The sequence below is a fragment of the Varroa destructor genome, unplaced genomic scaffold (genome assembly GCF_002443255.2).
Source record: "Varroa destructor unplaced genomic scaffold, Vdes_3.0 BEIS01000004.1, whole genome shotgun sequence".
Classification (NCBI taxonomy): domain Eukaryota; kingdom Metazoa; phylum Arthropoda; class Arachnida; order Mesostigmata; family Varroidae; genus Varroa; species Varroa destructor.
The window spans coordinates 36,629,737-36,653,286 of NW_019211457.1; the positions used below are offsets into that span (position 1 = coordinate 36,629,737).

Genomic DNA, 23,550 nt, shown 5'->3' on the forward strand with positions numbered 1-23,550 from the left:
ATGTGTTGAAGCGGTGTGCTTCGTTCGGGTCGGCCCAATCCCTAGCTACTACATAGCTACTGGCTACCTATCATCATCAACAGCATCTACTGCCACCTAGCTGCGTCTTGCTCATCTGTTCGTCGCCATCGGCCTGCACGCAACGGATGATTGTTGGCACGATCATAATACTGCACGTCAAATTTGAACACCTTTGTCGCGCTCCGTCAAGCTCTCGTACTATACAGTTTTGCTACAGTCTTCAGGCAGGCGCCAGCCGGATGGTAGCTATGCCTTACGTACGTATTACACATACATATATCTATAGATGCAGAAACTCCTTCGTAGCCATTGTCCGGTCCCCTTTCTTCCAGTTGTCGATCAAATAGTTGGGATAGAGCGTATAAACACTGAAGTACGATGCACATATTGCATGTATTCTAAACTTTGTGCCACGCTACAGGTGCTTGAGCCAACTCGCGTTTTTCCGCCCGCTGTCCCTTTGACGTTTGCTTGTTGCCACTGTTGTCTGCTGCGGTCAGTATGAGAAGTCACTTCTCGTCTTTGTGTTCCAACTTCTCGAGTAGTAGCTTCCGGGCAGACTTCCGCTGCCTTTTTACCACAGCTGGTTTGGGGCACCGCTTAGTGTTGCTGCTTCTTCTTGCACTGTTGGCTGCCATTTCAGCCAACTCCGAGAGCTTCCGTTCTAGCCTCCCAATGCCTTCTTCGGTTTCTTTTCCCACTGCGGATCCAATATGAATGCATTTGAATTTCCAATGCGACTCGAATGAAGTGAAGCGGCAGTACCAACAATAGCAGAGAGGGAGGTAGATCCAAGTGAACGTTTGAGGCTATTAAAGATGGTGACGAACACGACGACGACGACGAAACGGAACGATGTTGGAAGTCCTGTAGAGGTTACTCCATCTATGGCTAGACCGATGTAAAGTGTTCCACCAACCTGCCGCCCCCACCACCGCTGCTCCTATCACCCCCGGTGCTGGCACCAATAGCACATTCTGTAGAAGTACAGCGACTTTCCCATAAGGTTTTTCCCACTTGTTCCCACCGTTGCTGAAGAAGACACCAACGGAACCCCTATTGCCTCTGGTGTTTTCCGCTGCCGGTACAACTCTTGCCGCTATTTTCTGCTACTGCCACCGCTGGAAGGGACAAAAACAGCAGCAGCCGGGGTAGCAACAGTAGTAGTAGTAATAGAGGGTGCAGACTATAAGTAGTATCGATCGCGTCGTCGGTGCGGTTCGCTTTGCTGAATTCTAATATTCGCTTGTGACTCTACTATGGGAAATGTCGCTGGTGGAGAGTCCCGATTTCTTCGCGTAGGAGCTAGGAACGCAAAGAAAAGAGTCGACTGTCAATAGAAGGAAAAAAAAAACAATATGGAACAAGGCGTAAGCGGCAAGATGTTTTGACTCTAACCCCTCCCTCAGTCCTAGCAACAATCGATAATATAGTTGCAGCAGTTCTCCTACGAGAGTGGCAACCTAGAAGAGTAGAAGACAGACGGAGAGAGAGAGAACGACCAAGAGACACATCAGTACACTTATGACTCATCGAAAGAGGAACTAAGGGCAAGGACGAGCAGAAATAGGTATGACACAGTGGGACGGTTCAGTCCATTCGTTCGCTCCCTTATACTATCGCTCTGCACCTCCGCCAGTCCTCTCTCTCACCAATGACCTCTACCGTTCCACTGAGCAAGAACGTGTTGATTCTCGGACGTCCTTTACTTTTCTTCTAGATCAAATGTGTGTCGTTACTGAATGACCGCTGCAACTAGGAGCTGCAGAAACGCAAGTAGGTACGGGCTATTATGAATCGCACTAGTAGGGGGGCTACGGAATCTTCGATATGCCATAAGTTCAATAAGTTTAAAATGTATATTCAATAATAAAAATACATATAGTCATGAAAATATCAATTACGTTACTACTGCTAGCAAAAATGTAAAAAACTAGCTGAATTCATGTAAAGAAAAGGCACTGTTTCTACTACAATATAATGATACTGTGGCACAGTTCAGTAATATAATAATAACGACACATAGTACTTAGGAGGTGTGACTAACGAAGAAACAATATATACTCCGCCTGAATCCGGTTAAATTTTGTCGGGTTTTTATATCTTAGTGGTCATGCATATATTGCCCAGCCTGGAGCTTTAACGGAAGCTAATTCTTTCTGGAACAAAACAACAAGTCACTGGACATGATGGAAAATAGCACGTTGTTTTCAATTTTGGAACGTAATAATAATAATTTTGGTAATAAAAGCTTTTTTTTTATACCTGAATTCGATAGTCTGCGTTGTCGCGAATTTTCATACGGTTTCTGAAGAACCCGAGCACAATACTCACAATATTACTTTAATTCAAAAAGATCTAAAATTAATTAAAATGATTTAAAAAGCTATTTTCAATACACTTAGGTTTTTGCTTCAGAAATTACTAGCCATTTTGGAACGAGGAATACCGATTGCCAATTTGCTGAGATCGTCAATTGCCCGAATAAGCTGCAATGGCTAGTCTTTTGAACTTTCCAGACCTATGAAGCCCTTACTTTTTTGGGGCTTTTGCTCTGCCATCACCCTAAAATTTAATTCCGCTGAAATTTTTGCGTATGGCGTATTTGAGGGAAATTTTACATTAACCAATAGCGCTTGGCTTACGATTAGTACAAAGGGGATCCGCGGATTAAAGATGGCACATTTTTGATAGGGATTAGTAAGTATTTTATATCTCAAATTAAAGATGTAACGTTATATTGAATAAGCATGGCCACCAGAAATGATATTTTGATATATGCGAATTTCTTTTAATTATTTTTTCTGTTGAGACGCAATTTCGAAACAACGTGTATATATATATATATATATATATATATATATATATATATATATATATATAGAAAGAGAGGAGGGTTAACAAAGGAGTTTGATGGAAATACTATATAGCGGATTGTCTAGGAAAACCTCTACCTGTAAAATTCCTGTATAAAGTTTTCCGGAACCAATAAACCTAAGAGATTTGATCGATATCGTTGGCTGCCCAATCATGTCAAAGTAAAGACGAAATAAAATGACGTCTTCCAATCTTTTTGAATGAAAGATATTTATTTTATCGGTCAATCACCGGTAAGCAAATTTCCGAGCAATGTTTATATTTTAAGTGTGGCGTTTAATGAAAAAGGCCTTATAGTTGTCCCAGAAAGCAAACAATTATCTTATTTACATTATCTCTGAGTTTGAAAAACTGTCGTACGCTGCAGTGTCTAAATGAAAACAATACGTCTTCTAATAAGGTGGTGCACCGAACCACATCGCATTGTTGCTGCTGACTGCTTGAAAATACAAGTACCAGTACACAATAATGTTTGAAAATGAGCGCGTTTGAAGATTGATATCCATGAAGCGCTATTAAGCAACACCCCAAAAAATCTGCGTCAGTCTGCAGCTCTCAAAATGGCTATATAAAGGGAACACTTGGGATAAGCCTGTGAACGGTTTACGCGAAATTAAAGATATGGATAGTGTTTACATTGAAAAAGCATAAATGTTGCGAGTGACACATCTAGAAGATGCAAACAGATCGTTAAAATACATGTTGGTATTTAGATAGGGTCTGAACAACAGCTCCAAAAAAGGCGTTCGGTTTTAAATACATTTATATATATAGGTGTATATGTTTAACGCAAGTAGTCAGCACTGCTATAGTTTTTGTCCTGGTGTAAATTGTAAAAAATACGTTTATTCCCTTACAGATTTAGTGGATTAGAGATTAAAACAACTCATAGCGGGACCTTTGAACATCTCGTTTAGAATCGATATATATATAGCACCTGGTGGCAAAAAGTCGAATATTTGTCAAAAAACTTTGGAAGAAGCTTTGTCAGTAAGACGTCAAGGCATGCATTAACAGTCAAGAACAGTGGATAACGGAAATTGACTTGTTTGCCGTTTATCTGATGCCTGCAACAACGGGCGGGAAAAAGGAGGGAAAACAAAAACTAGCCAGCTTATCATAACACCATTGGCAGTTCAGTCATCTAGTGGACGGGCCACAGGCGTATCAGAAACTAGACGATAACTTCATATGTAAATTTTGTCAGGCTCGGTGCTATAAGCTTTGTGTCGGCGTACATATCGACCGAACTAGATGGTTAAGTTAACTAGATAAGCGGCCGCCGCCCGTTATTCTTTTATGACTTCAAGGCTCTATATACAAATGGTGTTTGATTTTGACGCTATATATGATTATGTACATGATCTGTGCTATTTATTTCTCTCCCTACATATATATTTTGCTCGTGTGAAAATGATGTAATTGATTATTGATCTGACCTTCGCTGGCCAGTAGTGTTGCCGAATTTACCTTCTAGAGCGGCCAGAGGTAGGGCAACTACGTCTTAAAGTTCATCGATCATATGAGCAGCATGTGTTAATTTTTCTTCAACGTACCTTTGGGTCGACTATCTGCCCGGGAATATTCGACCTCACGACCTGCGTATGCGTAACCGTTTGGGCGACAAATTGATCATGCTTTTTATTGTAAAAAATTCCCGTTCGAACAAAAGTATTTATTTATTCAGCAGTTTCATGTTTACGTAGCACGTTCTATTTATTCGATTCGACATGAAGGGAGTTTATGTGATAACTTAAACGGACTATCAGTATTACAAAGACAGGTGGTATACCGAGATCCATAGAGACGAATTTTCATGGAATAGCAAACCTGATCTTCAACTATACATTTAAAAAGATTAGAATGGTAAAGTTTCTAAGCGTTAAGTGCGCGAAGCATACGACATAAGTATCAACGAATTAGTGCACAAATTTCAGCTTGTATTTGGGTCGTACGTATATAGAAACAACAGAGATTTCTGCCAGAGGTTCATCTGATCTACTTTCTGCGCATAGCTAAAGCTATAAATGGCGTGTATTCCGGATTTACGATGCTCTTTTAACTCCATACAGTTTTCTCTTATGGAAGTGTACTACTCTCAGAACCCATCCAACTGTAGGCGTGTGATATCCTCTTATACGATATTACAACTACCTCTACTTGCCAGTAGACAAAGTTAAGCACAAAAGCAGAGCAACAAACGGATCGTTTGTATACATGTATTTTTTTTTTGAGTGATTTTTTATTGTTTTTAGAAATGTGCAACTCACCGTCAGCGACTTATCGGTCAGTCCATTCTCGCGCCGAGTAACTGCAAGCATCTTTTGGACTACTTCAGATACAAGGAGCCAGTGCGTGGCTTATATTGATATCTAAATATATTTTAATTATTGTTAACAGAGCGTCAACTTTCGCCGTGAAAGCTGAAACTTAAAGCCCCTGTCTGTCTGATAGGATTTTTAGCAAGCTGCAGGTAGGATATAACCATATTCTTCATATCATTATGTAACTCACAAAGCACTATTCATCAGTATATCGTCATGCTCTCTAAACACGACCGAAGCATTCAGATAACAAAGACTATAGTTTTAAGTTATTATCATGTACAGAATAATACTGTGAACGGGCCGGAAACAACAGTCATTTGTCTGTAGGCCGACACCCGCCAAAGACCCCCTTCTCCCAATAGAAAGAGGAACATAAATGTAAATGAGTTAGACCAGAATAAAAAGTAGCTGAGCGCATCAGCTATTAGGATTTTGGAAAAACTGCTTCAACAGTAAACTTCGCTCTCACGTATAACCCGTGGGTTTTTCGGTGAACAGAGTTACAACGTTACTAACTGCGTCGGTGATTTGTCGCCCCAGCTTGAGCCCTTGAACCCAACCTTTTTTTCCCAATATGCTGATGTGTTACCAGATTGGACCGACGAGTGGCGCAGACAAGTTAAAATACTTCAAACGCTTATTTTGCAAAACACGCCGACTATATTCGACCTGGAGGACAGCTGATAACACTAAATAGAATAAACATGTATAGCGGATACTGACCCAGTTCATAAGAATATACAGTGCCCGCTTCAAGCGCCTCTGCTATGATTGTTAATGCGTATCCCTTTTTTACAACTGGCGTGCTTAATCAGTTATCAGAAGAACCACATTAATTGATTTGGTCCGCGTTTCCCTGCGCTGACCGGCCATTGAAGTTGATATCCGTATAGGTAGTCTTCAGCAGTAACTGTAGCGGTACAGCTGCAGCTGTTACCACCAAACGAAGATCATTATTTTTCGTCCAGAGACTAACAAATAGCAGTCGTTTTCATCATTTCCCAAAAGTAACCAAAAGATAAAAAGATAAGATGTCCTCAAGAAGTGGATCGTTGAACATTAAAGTCGTTGTGAATCCGCGTTCGTTCCATTAGGTTCTTCACTACCTACCTTTACGGTACCGTTAATTCTGCTATGGCCATTTTCAGCAGACAAGTATTCGAACGTTATCTTTAGAAAGTGAACAGCATAGTAATAGAACGAGCGCAATGGTCTTTTATATATCTATATAATGGTCAGTACATGCACACGCAGACACACAGTGACACTTTTCGGCCTTTTCCCATTTCAGGTCCTCTGAGAGAAGGAAGGAATTTTCGGTCAAATATGAATATGACCAAAGAACAAGCGAGACCTACCTACCTACCTACGGTGGAAGTAGCGCATCGCAGAGTAGAAACGTAAATGTTGCCTTTTGTCTGTTAAATTTTATTTTACTTTACCTCCTAAGATGCTAGTCCTTTAAAATTACATTACCTACTGTACTCTAATAAACATATATCTCCAATCATAGACCATTTCATATTTAACTTTGTGTAAGCCAATGAACGATTGAGGGGAGCAGCTGCCAATTTGAGAATCTCGTGTGAAGTGTATATAATCGATCACTAAAAATCACTTTTCTTTGAGAATTGTATGTGTTTATAATATATATCTAGCTTAACTGCCTAACTAACTTACTACTTCATTTCTATAAATTTCTACTACAAAAAGCTTGTTTGAGATAAAATTTAAAAAAAAACAACAAAAATATGTATCCACGAAGTGAAATGTCGACATCTCTAAAAGTTCCACAAGGTTCACGATATTTTGGCGTTTGTAAAAAAATAAAGATAATAAGCAACTTGTGTGTACAGCAAAGATTAATAGGAAAGTGGGTGCACCTCGTATTGGGATAGAGAGATAGTAACATCGTCAACAGTTGTGCGGAACGGAATAAGGGCTCTGCATCGGCAACCAAAGTCATGATTATTATTGTCTATCGGTGCAAGGAAATGGGTCCGATTAGCAGTAAAAGTAGAACAAATAAATAACTAGATTTTTCCTGAACCTCTTTCGACAGGTGTCCAGCTGAAGGCCAATATCATTTGCAGAGCAGGGTTCACGTCACTCCTCTAAATTGCGAGTGAAAGAGTTCGATAGAAGAAATCACTTCCTTTAAGATTTCTCAAAAATAGTCTGTGACGCCACGGCTAGAATCAGGATAAGAAATGAGCAACTCATCATCATCGTCATCTCAAGTAACAATTGACAAAAAATAAGACCTAAGTAGCATTTCTTGGTCCCAGAGTCATGATAGCGTGACCATCTTTATATTTTTAAGGGTGACGTAATACGTGTCAACTACGGCACCGTTCTATACAAGGTTTTTCATTCAATGGTAAAAAACATCGTGCGGGCTTCTATCGATTTCTATAGCGATTGAGGTCATCCACCCCGTCTGGTCACTGGCCACAGTTATGGCATCTAACGGATGAGCTAGCCAGCTACCTCCGTTCTTACCAAAAATTGACTCTAATCATTTAATGCCGCCGTAACGAATGGCCTTTTCTAAAACCAATGTTAATATCAACAGTCCGTTCCCTCGTTTCATAGGCAGGCCAAATCTAACTAAGTGATGAAGCTTAAGATTGTAGTTTAAAACTAATCATCCCAAATTAGGCCTATCAGAACAGAAGAACGGTAGTGATATGCTAAAAAGGTCCATTTACACAAAGATTGTTCTACAAATAATGTGACTTAAAAACCGAATCGACCAACAATGTTAAAAGTTTTCGCGCGGATATCAGCACTAGGTTAAACGTCTCGATTAAGATTAGTCACACGGGGGTTACGACTTCCTTTACGATTTAGCCCATGAAAACGACCATTTGAACTAAGTTAAGGCCCGTTTGCCTTTACTTGTTTATTCGAATCACTTAGTATTTAATATCAATTATGTTTGTTTCTTTTTTTTCGTGCTTTTGTGCATGACTCTAGACTTCCTTCTAGCGACGAGTATTATAGTACATAATAGCAGAGCAGGCACGTAGGCTCTACTCCAAAAAGGGCAAATTGCCCTTAATAAGCGCAAAGGTCTATCATACCGTAGTGAGTTTTATTACAAAGTTTAACAAGATGTATAAGGCACATTTTTATTTGAGGTTTCGTAGAGAAATACAATATAAAGACGATAAGAACATGATTTAAATGTGGAATAAACGCGATGTGCAAAAATTATATCTGTAGAGTCTGAATGGTTTTGAATGGTGGTAAAGAAGGGAAAGTTCAGAGTGTTTTGTTTACGACGCTCACGTAGTGCTCTATAAAGGTTGCAGATTGTATTGTCCGGTAGCAAAGACAAAGCTTAATTAGTTGACTATTACATTTCTGGCTAATTAAGTTGAAATACCAATTTAAAGGACGAACTTGGCAAAGCTCACATTTGACGTAGCTAATAAGCGAGGTGAAACTTGCGCAAGTTTATTCATTTCTGTCCCATAAGAATTAGGCAGATGAATATAGAAAACTTCCTGTAGAAAAACAGTACCGGTTTCATTATTGGTAGTTGTTTCCGTACTGATAATATTCCAAACAAATAGCAGTACTGGCCGTTACAGTGAGAGTTATATTTTTCTAACTATAATTCAAATAATAACCTTATACAAAAAAAAATTTTTAATGTTATGAGACAATTTTTTTGGAGAAGACATTTGCCGTTCATCCTAATAGGAAGATAATTACCATATAGTTGATAGAGTTATTAAATGTGTTTGATTTAACAAATTATGTAACTATTAAATTGTTCAGTACATATTGCATTAAATTTGTTTGCATGTTAAATGTAAGGCAGAAGTTATTGGGTATATGCTTTGAAAAATGGGTTTCGAACTTACGAAGCAATACATTTTTACTCTATGCAAGTGTCTATATTTCAATACGTCAGAAAAAAGGCTAAAAGCCACTATAGGCTACTTTGTTTAATGGCAAACCAATTATAATTGTTGATTCTGTTTTATAAAATAATCTGCTGTTGCACATGCTGGATGGAAGCTTGGAAAGGGTCGAGGCTAATTAGGGAAAGTGCTCACTTATTTAGATTTTAGATCTTCAATGATGCGTTATTGAAACATGTTTATTCCTCCAAATTTGTTTGGCCAATACGTTTCTTCTGTTGAAGTTACGCTCAATTGTGAGTTACAAAGAGTTACATTATGCTTATATTCGCCTGAAAATTACTTCGTTTCTCTCGTGGCTGCTTATATTTGGTTTAAAACAGAACAAGGCCACCTTTGACTGATCGTTATTTAATGATCTATCAACGTATCATATCAGAGTATCGCTATATGGCAGGATGTAGAAAATAAAAGTTTTGAATTGTACGCTACTTTAGCATTGTGTATTTGCACATTACAGAGCGAAAATTAGTAACAACAGTTTAATCGAGTTTCAAACTGGTGCTCCCTAGGTATAGGGCATGATTCCTATGTGTCACTTTATATGAAGTTTGTTTCACTTATTCGTTCTATTACAACGCGTATTCTGCGACCATAGCGCACACACTTAGTAATCAGAAAGACGTAACGTATAAATTTCTCGGACTTGATAGGTTTAGCATCGCAGTTAGCGCTTGTGCTCCTAGCCGTTTTCGATAAGCCACACGTGTCAACAGTCACAATTTTTTTTCGACAAATTGTTAAGATAGTGTGCACTATATGTAAAAACTAAGGAACGATGCGGGCCATTGTTGCTACATCAGTCGAAGGCAACAAGTTCTTAAAGTCGTACCGTCTTATGCTTTCTGGCTACGTCATTCTCTAGCCAACTACTGAGTTCAATTATTTTCAAATGATATACGTATGTTTAGCATTGAACTTTTTTGTCTGACAACACCATGTCGATCTACATTAAGCTGGGTCTAAAATGACAGATTAACATTAGTGAACATCTGTCTGCCTGTATTCTGAAATCAGCAGGGCACACAAATCATATTTTTCTCACTCTCACACTCGCTTCCTACATAGCTATTGTCACGTCTTCTATTAGTCAAACGTAATTGGGCAAAAGAACTGGGCTAGTTTGAAGCACAAGACCCAGTGAACCCATATCGAAGCTTTAGATGCCTAACTCTACCTATCTCGTCATTGTTATAGCCAGAACAATAGTGTAAATATTAAAATTCGATCTTGCACAGCAGCAGTTTACATGAAAAGTCTACTACATACCCATTTAATTGCCTGACATTCCTATAACATTATGTTATTAATGTTTTATTCAAGGGTCCGTAGTGTGTTTCGTATTACTGTGACATGGCACCAAATGACGTTGGTTTGTTCCTATGCGAAGATTTCACCTTACATCAACAATGTAAAACACTTCACTAATCTCTCTGTTCGTGATTGGCGATGCAGTAGAATGAAATAACTGAGATTACCTAGATTGAGCCCCGTTCCCCAGGCCCACCGGGTGTACTAAATTGTATCACATTATGTGTTATAACATTGAGCAAATATGTGCTATTTTTACAAAACAGAAACTGTGTGTAGATCAGTGAGCTGCTTGTTAGAAACTCAACATAAAACAGAAACGAGACATGTCCCGATTACGCACTGAAAAGTTCTAAAAGCGGTGATAGTATAGTTGCGTTATTACATGTCTCACGCAGTCCCTTGAACTCATTTTTCACGTGCGCAATCGAGCAGACAGTAAAACGCCTCGTCAATTACAAGGATTAGAATCCACTGAAAATGATTTGAGAAACGACCTAAATAAACTAAGTTGTTCCCAGGGGGGCGACCCGCCTGCCCCATAGCTGCATCCATCCAATGCGTTTATCCGTTGAGCACAATGGCGCTTTGCAGTGGGCTGATAATGCTGGCAGTCGCCTTGATCGATCGACTGTTACTGTCGTCTTCTCTATTGTTATTATGGACGAGCGAGTGAATCTGTAAGGTTGATCGTCTGCGTGAGCACAGCATCCGTGCATTTGGCTAGGAGTCAGGTTGTTGTGTTATTCGCTGAAGCTGACTGCTTTTCGTTAGTGTTGTGTCAGTGCTAAAGGCTCTGTGTGCTCCGCTATCATAGTCGCCGCCGCCGCCGCCGCGTCTTCTGCAGTTTGTGATGCTGCTGTTCATAGCAGGCAAAGCAGTGGTCTGTAGAAGAAGGGTGTCGTTGGGGCAGCTGCGGCTGATCGCTATTATGGCGATGGAGCTGCCGCTACGTATGGCTGTTTTGGCAGAGGCAGGCTGCCCGTCTGGCTGGTGGTGATATGGATGTTACGATAGTGGCTATTATTGCGGGCAGTGATGATTGGGTAAAGATGCTCAGTGCTTCCATTTCTTCAACCAATGTACTGTTAGTGTTAAGTGTAAAATGGTGTAAAAGTGATTGAGTTTTTTCGCTACGCAACGTACCAATTAGTCAGTCGTTTATTCTTCAACGAAACGAATCCAGCAGCACTTGGCTCTCGCGCTCTGGGTGAAATGAAGTTTTGAGTAGCCTCGTTCCTCTGTGTGTGTGTGTGTGTATGTGTGTCTATGTGTGTGCATGTGCACGTATCGGGATAGCATCCGTTAGGAGCTATATTTTACTCAACACTGCACTGCGAGTAACGTCGTACCTGACCTGACTATCCAGCACATATGTATCGCACACACAGAAGACGTATTCCACTCATCGTCGGTCAACAGAGGTAGTATTAGCAGCATCGATAATTCGGCACTGTCGCATGATTGCCTTTAGTTGTACTTTTACGCTACTTCTATGATGAGGTGCGCCTATGTGTACAACTTTGTCGTTCGACGGGAACAAACTATGATAGTGTGTGGACATTTACTATTTTAGTTAACGATAATAACAATAGCTGGGAAGCAAGTTCCAATCCATTCCGTCAGTTCTGCTTGTTAGTGCTGACACCGGGAGAGTTCATCTGTGCAAGCAGCAATCAACCTTACAGCGGGTAACGGCGCCGCGAGCTCAAGAGAGGTGACGCCCCCCAGAAGGGCGCACAAGCGGGGAAACATAGCTGAATGGACTGCGTCCGGCATGAGCTGACGAAAATAACAGAACTACAGGAACACAACAGTGACCAGGAATACAAGCTCTAATCTAGGCGAAAAGAAAGAAGCGGCAAATCTGTAAACGTACTACTATCAAGCAGGGGAGTTTGATAAGGATTTGATATATTGATGAACAAATGAATGAAGAACCTTTATTTGCCATCGCGTGCTGCTGTCTCCAGCAGTCGACTGATTATTGCGGCTGCTGCTGCTGCTGCTCTTCCTGTCGCAGTCGACGATAATATTAGTATACGTATTAATACCGATTATTGTCGTATACGGAAAAAGCGAGGGGCGACGTTCACAGTTGCCGCAACAGCATTTGATACCTCCCCCGCATCGAAAACGAGGATTATTCCACGGCCGTCCCAGTGCGCGGGGGCGTGCCCTCTCTTCTATAGAAGCAACAGCAACAACGACAACAACAACAACAACAACAACTACTACTACTACTACTACTACGACTACTGCTGCTGCTGCTGCCAAACCAGTGGAAAAGACCTTCTTCAGTCGTCGCTCTGGATGGACACCCTGGCGAGGTAAATAAAAATGCGGTGAATGTTTTACGTGGCCACATACGAAGGAAAATAGTTAAGAACAGAAAAGTAGTGATTTGGTTCGAATGCACGGAACCACACCTTGACTACCTTAAGTAAGCAATGTTTCATACGTTCAACGTTTTTTCTTCTGTACCTAGAAGAGGAACAAGTACGATGTTTATCTAAGTAGTTATTTCACATATCTCTGATGAAAATATTAATCTTAGAAAATATACCAGTGTTTTATTGTTACCGGGTGTCCCGTGTCGGCGAATCGTTTGGCGCGAGAATAGGTTTCTGTGAGTGTGAGTTCCTGGGGTTAATTAAGCAAAAGCTGCGTCACGTAGGAAACTTTTACGACCCAGGCCCCTCGCTAACGAACTTGGCCTCTGCACTCATCTAGTCCATCTAGCACTAGATGAGGGCAGAGGCCAAATGCAAATACATGTTTATGAAATCGCAGGTCTGTGACGGTGACGTATTCATATTAGATTCTGAGGACATCTCCTCCCTGCAGTAACGGCAGGCTACAGATTTGTAAGATTTTTCCAACTGATAGATTCTTCTTCCTCCTGAGTCAAGGGCAAAATTTCATTCGGTGCAGATGTTTGCATAAAATCAATTATACCAACCAAATTTCTAAATACTGTCGATCAGTACTGTTATAATGTCGTCGTCGATGACAGTTATCGATTACAGCCATCACGAACTATATGTTATTGGGAGAACAGTAAATTAATGAGCTGTTATGGGATTATGCGATGTGCAACTCGTAGGGTATGTCTATTTTGGGTTTTTTCTTGCTGCAAGCGACGGCACTCCTTTGTTGGCTTCGTTAACATTATTTCCGTTGTTGTTGTTGTCGCTGGCCTTACGGACGCTGCTTCGGAACGCATTGCAAATTTCGCCAACCAGTGTCAATTCGTGGAAGCTGTGTGCTAAGTTGCTGCCTTATACCAAACGGACATTGAGTGACCTTGTGGCCCGTGGATATCAGTTGTTGGTGCTATGTTGCCGTGTTTAGCTATGTGTTATTGTACTGTACTAATAATAGTGAATGAGAAGCTGCTTAACTCTGCTGTTTGCTTCCAATTGTAGCCCGATGCAACAGGCGAAATACGAGCAGTCGGAGACGGTGATACAATTGTAGCGGCACAAAACTGCTAACTGCAAGATAAGGATGGATAAACAACATATAGCCCTTATTCATGATAGATAATTGGAAATCATGCATCTAATTTTGTCTCTTTTTTTTTTATCACGCATCTAACCTGACGCTCGCACCGTTGGTTGCGCATTGCCTATGCTTGTGACAGTAAACCATCGCAGCTGGTCCTCTCAGCATCTTAACTAGAGCTGTCCTAAACCCAAAAAAGAAAAAATGCCATGCCCAGCAGTAACAAACTTTGCCTCTCTGTCCCTTGCTGTAAGCAAAATCGCTAGAGATAAAGCGGCAGAGAAAGGAAGAGAAATGCTATCAATTGAGCTTTCGGATGAACGCTAAACACGAGATGAACGCGAGCGAGGTAGCATCTCGTACCTCTTCAAATGCTGTGAGAATCAAATTGATAAATTAGCGGTGGCGGCCACGACCTCAGACAACCAGACTGGCGTAGTTAGTGCTGCTGCTTCCACACCGACTGGGCACGTTCGCGTCGTCAGAGTTCACTTAAAGAGGTGAATACATTTCGTCTTTTTTTTTTCTATCGCTCGGTTCGTTCTTTAGTCTCCATTGAGCCTCTTGAAGCACGGATAGCGCACGAATGATCTGCTATAAATGATTGAAAATTGTTCACTTTTTTACTATTTCGTTTTCGAAACCGCGTTTTCTTTCCGCCGTAGCTATGTGCCTGCTCCTCTTTCTTTTCACGCAGTGAAATAGTGCCATAGAAGCGTAGAGTGACGGGGCAATAAAGTCAGTTGTATAGGAACAGGGAGCCAACGCTCAGGTTCAAGTCGCAGAACATTCGATCGACAGCCGCAGCTACGCCGGTTACTCTTATGGCGCAGGGTTCCGTTTGTCTCTATCTAATATACTATTATATGTCCGCCTGTGATTCCGTAAGCATCTCACAAAGACGAACACGCACAACATTACACAGTGTCTCAATGGGTGCGCTGTTTGTTGACATTTGTGTTAGGCGGTACTGATATACTGCCATTGCCTTTGGTCAATTCTTTTCCTCTCTCTATGATTGTCGCCGGTGGCGCCATTAACTTGTTGCTGAGCAACGAAAGAAATAAGAGATGAGTAAAGGTGAGAGGAAATTAGTAGCCCCGAGAGAGAAAGAAGCACCTAAATATCGCATGAAGGCGACCCTAAGCCGCTGACATAGCTGCTGAGGGAGTGGTTCGTGGGGAAAGACAACGTGGACATACAGCGACTAGCTGCGTTACGTGCATACAGTCACCTCGTTGCATGCCGCCTAAAAACGATAACCAATAATATATACAAAACAGAGAGAAAAGGCGACGAAGGACGAGTTCTACGTAGTAACAACGTAGTTCAAGCGCGAGGCGAATAAAAGCATCACTGATGGTAAACTGAAGAAAGCCGTTGCTAGTTTTGCCGTGACTGCTACTGTTGTCATGGCCTATGTGGCCACTGTCGGCCCTGTCGTTGCAGTCGCTGTCGCTGCTGCCACCCAGTGCATGTTTACGTTATGCGTATCCGTTTTTAGATATTTATGAATGAACCGAGGGACTTTCGGACGCGTAAACGTACACAAACACGCGAGCTTTTAACATTTGCTGTGTTCTTGTTGGTCCGGTAAATTATTCTGTCAGCTTTATTCACTACTGCTGCTGCTGTCGAGCTTGTCGCATCAACAGCAGCTTCCTAAGGGAGGCGCAATGAAGTTGGCACACTATTAGCATCTACATTAAAACTCGGAAAAGACTCATATGCAAGCCATTAAGTCGGTCGTTCTATCGGCTAGAGAACTAGGGCAGGTAACAGAATAACTACGAACCACGCAGTCGATACAGCTCCTATAACATCTTCAATCGTAGCATAGAAATCGGTCACCGCCAATGAAAGACGCCTCAGCGACGCATTTGTAGAAGGCTAGCAGACGTGTCAGGAGACATGGAGCTTTCGCGCGTGCCTAGTTACGCCTCATCGGCGAAAAGCAGCAGCTTTATGGTGGCGCCCTGTTTATGATAATGATGGCGATGAAGTAGATGATGCCTTATGCTGATACGTATGCAGTTTATACAAAGGTACATGCATTCACTCTTAGCAGTTATTCATAGAAGCACGTAAATCTACGAAAACGAAAAGAAGCGAGCAAATAGAAATCGCATTGAAAATCTATAACTCCTGTAATTTGGCAAAAGGAGGAAAATATATATATATTTCTAATGAGAGTCTTGTAAGCTTACGTTTCTCTAGCTTATTTGCCGGCCAGCGTCGATATTCCGTCATCGGCACAACAACTTTTAACAATTAGCTACCTACGTATGCAGAGACGAAGGGGCTATATCGCCGATAGTCGGTTAATGTTTCCTCTTCCCCGACATCTCGCCCATTCTTTCCTGCATAATACAAGACGGCACCATTACTGCAATAAGTTTGTTCGAAAGCCACAAGTAATGCATCTATACTTCGAATCCATTTCTAACTTATATCGTAATAGCTGCAACAGTACTAATTATGCGGCTGATGTTTGTTATGCACTGCCGACAGCAGAAACAGACGAGCGGCATTCCACCCGCTCGAGCTCTCTTTGTTGGGAAACTCTCGCAGTGCAACAGCTGATGCCGGTCTTGTATCATCGACGAGAAGGCTGTGAGAACACCACAGTAAAATAATGTAATGTATGTAACGGATATCACTAGTCCACTCTTCATTCGCTTATCTGTTAGTTCGTTTGACCCTTGCCTCTTCGTGTTCCGCCAGTTTGCCGCAGCATTCATCGCTTTGTGCGTCTACGTCAGCTCCTACATTCTATCAATCTATGAAGTATAATTGTAAAGGTATAACAGATAAACAATCTATGAAAGGGGTATGCAGCAGACATTGCTACTTATCGAATTAGCTTTCATGAAGTGATGTGCTATCTGACATAGTCCCATTAACGGCGAACGCGCATTATTTGCCTAAGAATTCCAGTTGGTAATCAATCAGGGTACTATTGTTCAGTTCGACCACTAACCTGCTGTTTAAATCTGCTCTTGGCTAACGCTTTCTCGAAAATTTAGTTTTTTCAAAAGATTATTTTGTGTCAGACTTTTTCGGAGTTCGCTATATATGTATATCGACTAAACAAATATCATTTTGTCTAACACAGAACTCTAGCTGACTAACTGGGAAATTTCTTATTAGTCTCGGCAACTTACACACGAACTAATTTAATATCACCGCCAAAGTTCAAACGTAACGTACAACGGTAAAAATGTAGTGAGTCAGATTTGGTTCTTCTGTGGGTAGTAAAAGCTTCGCGACGGTGGTTTTGAATCCATGTTTGCATAGCTGATGTCGGCTATAGCAGCATATTTGCGAAAAGTAAACCTTGCCCCTCGAGTTTTCTAGAAATTTAGTATGTAAACAAAGTAATGTAGTCAGTGTTGTTTTGGTTATTTTTATGTTGGGAAAATCGTGAGAGATGCTTGTCGTTACGGATTTTTTTATGGTTTGTCCAAAAACAGTTCCTGACCTCTACGCTTCAGGAATACGGTTCATGAACCAGGTCTTGCTTCGCGCCAGATTTAGGAACATTCTGTGGCATAATTTATATACTTCTGGCCGAGATACTATCTGAGCAAATCATCGACTTTAGTAAACTAGGCATTGAACGGAAGACTATTTTTATAGTATAAATCAGATAAGGCAAATGTATATAAAGATCGTAACACGAAACTGCTTTTATCATTGTTTGAGCTGTTAATTTTATTAATCTGCGTCCTGTTGTGTAGTTAAGGCCGAAATAAAGGAACACAGCTAAATTCAAGTAAAATATAGTTTCCTGATTCGTTAAATATTTAGTGGTTTCCAAGCACTGACATAACCTAGAAGCACCACTGTAACCTAAATTGCAGCTATAGTTAATAAGGGTGTCTGGCATAGGTTGCCGCGTACCTACAGATGACGTTTAGAATATACGCTGAAACGGTCTATTTCGTTCCAACACTTCACCGTATAGATGCCCATTTTAACGAATAATTGTAGGTACACTCAATTCAGCTTGAGTCAAAAAAATCGCCGTGAAGTAATTCGAATGTTACATAGCAGTGCTGAAATTGATGCATATTTAGAGCCTAAGAGAACGGTGAAAGTATATTAAGCAGAACATATTTTGGATTTTGGAAAAAGTATCTTGATATTGTTGTCATACGACACGCGGAATTTCTTTTTTGGGGGGATGAGGGTCTGTCCCACTTCTACTGTGGCGTGTTTGTGATAACATTGTAAACAGCAACAACTGAAGTGGCACCCATAAAAGGAATAGACATATTTACCACAAACCGCTTATTGCTTCATGTTCTATGTGATAAACAAAAACCCAAGGACATCAACGATAGTCTGCGACCGTTTAATCGTCTGGTTTAAAGACGGACTGTGTAAATTTTCATTATCTGACGCCATAAAGTACTGTCTGACAGACTTTACCTGACTAGTCGTTACATTATATATCCGCGAGATACAACGATAAAATATTGAACAACGTTGAAGTGTTAAGGGTCTACTACGCAATTATTCAAGAAGTTGCCTCTACGTCAATCCATATTTACATTGCTTTAGAGTTATGAAACAAAGGTTCGAAAGATCAAACAAGCGAATGACGTAGAAACACGTGTCGCAGCGTTTCGATGCCGCAAAATAAAGCTAAGGTCTACTCTACAATGGTTGTGCGTTGGGACAATGTTATACAGAGAATTGTTGCTTGAAAGATGATAATAAAATGTTTGTTTATTTGTTCCCTGTACCGGCTCGTCGGTGAGGTGGCTTTAATCAGATTAGGATTCTTTACTTCGGTGGTGAATATGCGGTCATACACACAGTCCGAGTCACTTTCATATACTCTATTACTAAATATGTGCATATGAGGTTTGAAAATCATTCTGCTGTGCAAAAAACCGGTGCAGAAGAGTCTAGCTTAGTAGCTTTGTCACTACATGCCTTTATCTCAAGTGAAGCCTTGTCAAAACAACTGAACAATTTAAGGATGTACTTGAAGTAACGTTACTGTAGCAGTCGTGTTTAGCGGGTAATTTAGTGTTGGATTCAAAGACGAAATGAACTCACCTTGGCCACCGTTTATAAGCCGCTATCCTGTTGCTGGCCTTGAAATCAAACATTAAATTAATTTAAAGACTGCGATATTTCTGGGCAATATTCTTATGCAATGATATCAGGTATAACAATGGAAGAATGGCTGGAAGTGTACTGCATGAGTAGATTTCCAAAAGAGCTGTCAGTTCAGTTTATATATATATATATATATATATGGGTGTTTGTCACAGACTGCATAAGATGAGTACAAAAAGCCGATGAAACAGCATCAGCTGGTGCTGTCATAATTGGAAGTCACCTTGGTGGGCTAAAAGACGATTGGATCAATCGAACGAAGTAAAGCATCATTGAAAAGCATAGTCTGCATAACATTAAACTGTTATTGAATTTCCTTGCAGTTAAAATTCGCATTTTTATTACGGCATTAGTGAGTCATAAATATCGTTTTAGTTAGATGAGTTTAGAACAGATGTATAAAATAGGCAATGAAGGAGAGAGTAATCAAAATGTTTTATAGAAATCGGCGACAATCTGCTCGGCTAACATCCTTGATAATGTGAGATGTGGACAGCTAATAAAACCTATGTAGTTTTAAAGAATTTTGCCAACGTTACGGATCTTGCTTATACTTTTTATATATAGTATATATAGTAACGGATATATAAGTGACGGGAATGAAGTGTATAATGCTATCATCAAAGTGGCTATTTAATTCGTTTGGATGTATTAATTATATTATTGCATTCTATGCTCGGAAAACGATAGCAGCTGTATTCTTTTTTCGCTGTGTTCTTTGCACAGGAAAAGACTGGCACCGTTCGGGAGCAGGGCGGGGCGGGGGGGCGCATCCAAGAGGGCCGTTAGGAAGCCAAAGGGGGTTTGCACCAGAACACTTCTAAGAGCAAGGCCTTAATTGGCCTTAAACGGACAGTTGGAGGGTTTGGACGATGACGCCGGAAGACGGCTTGGCGGCAGCCGAGGGGGCGGCTGTTCAACCCAGAAACGGCTCCGGGAAAAGAAATTCAGAACGACTGTGTAGGGTAAGTGAATATTTAGCCTAAAAAATTGCATTTAGTAGCAACTAACACGAAAGATTACAGGCGCCTAGGACAAAGCGTTATCAAATCTAGTTTTTCAGTTTCCAGCAGTTTTCATTAAGTTGAAATTACGGAGCAGTTAACGTGTGTCTAACTTTGATTTGAACTTTTAATATTGTTTTTATATTAGTTAGTTTGAGGGGGTAACGCGTTTTAGCGTATTTTCTTAATGGCTAGTTCGGTACCGTCTTTATTTACGATATGATTCATCATTACCTATAGGCGGTATTCAAAATTAGGAATCATTTATTTATTTGCCTTCGTATAGTTTACTGTAAAGTACATCTAAACTAAGTTTTGTTTGTTTGATTTATGTTGAAAAAAATAATAATTAGTTCATTATGCATGCGTTTTGTTTTCATAGATTCTATATGACTACGAGGGCGCCGTAGACGACGAGCTAACTCTTGTACGAGGGGGCATCATTGAAGTGCTCAGCGATGATCCCCGTGTATCCGGCGATGAGGGCTGGTGGACTGGCAAGGTCGATGGCAAGGTAACGTGGTGGCAACCATTCCAGAACCGCAATATGAAGATACAACTGAAATCCATGTTGTATGCTGTTTTCTGCTTATGAGAGGGATACGCAACCACATGTCCTATCAGCAGTTCATTCTATCGTTGTGAATTTAAGATTAGATTTTTTTTTTTTTTTTTTTGTTGTCTTAAATATATTGTAATAGCTTTGAACTTAGAAAATATCAACAATTCCAGCTACTTAAGTTAGAAAACATGTAGCCTATGTAGTACATTGAATAGTATTGAGCTCAGTCAGAGGATGCAGATGACAACTATCGGAATAAAAACGAAATAGAACGTTTGAACTTTTAAAGAAAAATATACATTTAGTGGAAGATAGCAATACTTTTGCACGCCCAATGCTCGACAGATGACTGCATTGACATTCTCATATCCACGCAAAAGCTCTAGACTAGGTACTTATCGAGTTTAACTCATATGGGAAAAAAGATTGATCAAGTTAGTTTGTCACCATCCCAATATTGTCGCACTCGAACTGCAACTCAAACGGCTCTAGGAAAACGTGATCAGTAAACCCGATATTCTGAAACACTTCTCAATAACCAGGATGTGCTTAAATATTTATAATGCAGTTCAGAATGTGATTGTAAACATTAATGCAGAAATGGATGACTGCTGAGATACCTCGCCCTTGCTTACTACACAAACTTGGTGAATTTATAGAGAGGTAACATTTAGTTACCTTACATCGGTTATGCAATATGTGCTTCGTATGTCTATGATCTCTCTCTACCGAAAATGACCTGTGGATATTCAGCATACTACATAAAGACTTTCTTGTAATAAAGCGAGGTAATATGCGCAATGGTGTGTCCATCACCTCTTCACACATAGCCACTGTTAACAATTGCGTGTGGTTACATCAGTTTAAAAAGACCTTGTAACACAGCACTACATTGTCACCACTTTCTAAACCCTTTTATTAAAAGAAACTTTGTATTGCATTGTATAGCTTCAATTATAGGAAAAATAAAATAAAAAGAGTATATTTTTACCTGTGATTACAAGCAACGGTCAAGTTAATAACTCACTTATAAATTAAAATGTTGACTATTAGTTGAAACTATATTCTTCAGTCACTAACCTACGACTAGATTTGTAGAGGAGGAGCTAATTAGCAGATCGGCCAGTTTGGTTTTGAGAGGGAAATATTTGTCAAGCGCTTGCTTCGGACAGTAAACCAATCGATTCGAAGGTACATGCTTGAATAGACGATCCTTTTAATCGAGGCATTTTTTCGTTTTTCAAATCTATGCTTGATTTATCGCGGTATGGATAAACATATGATGTTATTATCGCACTCGTGTTTTTTCAGGTTGGTATCTTTCCGTTAAACTACGTAAAATTTGAGTCTCCATCAGCCAGCACCGAACATAAGGCGGATCCATCGGGCGGTGGAGTCGATGATGGCGGCAGTAAAAGAGAAAATGCTTGGACAAAAGATGGCAGGGAGCGTGATGGCGACTCCGCTGGGCGCAGCAGCAGCGATGGCGAGAGCCTGGGACCACCAGAGATCCAAGTAGACGAAGTCGTCAAAGGGAAGCCAATAGGCCAAGGCGGATTTTGCAAGGTGAGCAAGGTCCATCCGCAAAAAGCATATCACGAGATGAATTAGCTACGCGGTCAATTAGGTGTTATCAAAATTAACGAATGAACTTAGATAAGAAAGCATAGAATTATTGATCTACAAAATTTCCAAATAGCACAGAGGCTCAAGAAGGGCTATGCATCATTCTACATGTGAGTCACGACCAGGTTTGCAATTGGTACTAGAATTGCTTGAAGCATGGGCTGATCGTAGCACACGTTTATCTATGGTTATATTACTATGATATTCATTTCACCCAAGAATGACGATGCTAACGGCGACTTAAAGGGCTTACAGAGACCCTCTGTTTACCGAACTGTATCACGGGAATGAGATTTTAAGAAGCAACTTTTTTAAGATCAGGACGCTGCACAGTTTTTTGAACGATAGGGAGCCTCTGAATATTTTCAAAACAACCATATATGCTAGCTTATATGAATCGAGCCAAGGTCGCTCTTGTCTGTTAAAAATTTGGCCCATCACTTTATGTAAACAATGAACAGCTGATAGCTCGGACGCGATCAGAGTATAAAAGCCGTAGTTATTAGCCAGTTTGTTGCCAATCTGCGAGCAACGCCGTAGCCCTTTACATGTAGATGGCAACACTGATGTGTGCGTCTGACCGAACCTATGTAAGCGATCTGGAGCAAGACCTGGACAAAATCGAAACATAACAGTCATTTGTGAAAATGTTGCAAAAGGTAGACCGATTAGAGGCCAGATCGCCGCAAAAGAAGGCCGTTAGTACCGGTGAAGGCTTCAGGCCGTGATCCGCGCGCTTGCCGTAGGCGCCGGCAAGGGAAAAGAGGTTTGGTTCGGTCGCCAAAAGCTCTTGTCAGAGGAAGGAGGCGCAACGACCAAGGGAGATCAGACGTGTTCTGTACAGCCGAAGCAAGCGGCCGAAGTCGTTAAATCCGGATCGTAAAAACTTTACGAAGAAAAGGCGTTAAATATGTACAACGACGGTGAACGAGGTGCGAGGGCATCGAAACCCTTGGAGGACCGTGGCGACAGTACGCAGCCGCTACGTATGTGGCCAGCCGGGAGACTTTACAGGATGCAATATTATTGGCCGTTGCGAAAGGAGCAGCCGCACTGGAGACACGTTAATGCAGAACAAAAGTAGCATGGCAACGGATGCTAACGGAGTGTTATGGTACATAATCTAAATAATAAGCAGCTGTTTTCCCGGACGCAATTACAATATAAAATCCCTAGTCGCTATTTCGACCTATTGTCGGTTTTCAACAAACGGGTAAGCCATTGACGATATTTAAACAATATACAGA

General features: G+C 40.8%; 1 protein-coding gene and 2 long non-coding RNA genes across 8 annotated transcripts in view; 2 read left to right on the forward strand and 1 right to left on the reverse strand.

Annotated features, from left to right (window-relative positions):
* On the forward strand, nt 1–9,596 carry LOC147756143 (uncharacterized). Its single transcript, XR_015327061.1, has 3 exons — nt 1–278; nt 6,517–6,625; nt 7,288–9,596. It is a non-coding gene; the product is annotated as an uncharacterized LOC147756143 (long non-coding RNA).
* LOC147756144 (uncharacterized) lies at nt 8,334–16,606 on the reverse strand. Its single transcript, XR_015327057.1, has 2 exons — nt 16,186–16,606; nt 8,334–13,968 (listed from the first exon to the last, which is right to left on the reverse strand). It is a non-coding gene; the product is annotated as an uncharacterized LOC147756144 (long non-coding RNA).
* Nucleotides 10,857–23,550, forward strand: part of slpr (mitogen-activated protein kinase kinase kinase slipper) — a 24,367-nt gene continuing 11,673 nt past the window's right edge. For 2 of the 6 annotated variants that reach the window (XM_022801776.2, XM_022801778.2), the window contains exons 1-4: nt 10,858–12,801; nt 19,838–20,076; nt 20,498–20,629; nt 21,989–22,243. In XM_022801776.2, the coding sequence (XP_022657511.1) occupies nt 19,984–20,076; nt 20,498–20,629; nt 21,989–22,243 (480 nt within the window). In that variant the 5' untranslated portion in view covers nt 10,858–12,801; nt 19,838–19,983. Of the gene's footprint in view, nt 12,802–13,963; nt 14,479–19,837; nt 20,077–20,497; nt 20,630–21,988; nt 22,244–22,263; nt 23,418–23,550 lie in introns of those variants that run through there. The other 4 variants (XM_022801775.2, XM_022801777.2, XM_086988023.1 and 1 more) reach the window with 4 other exon arrangements.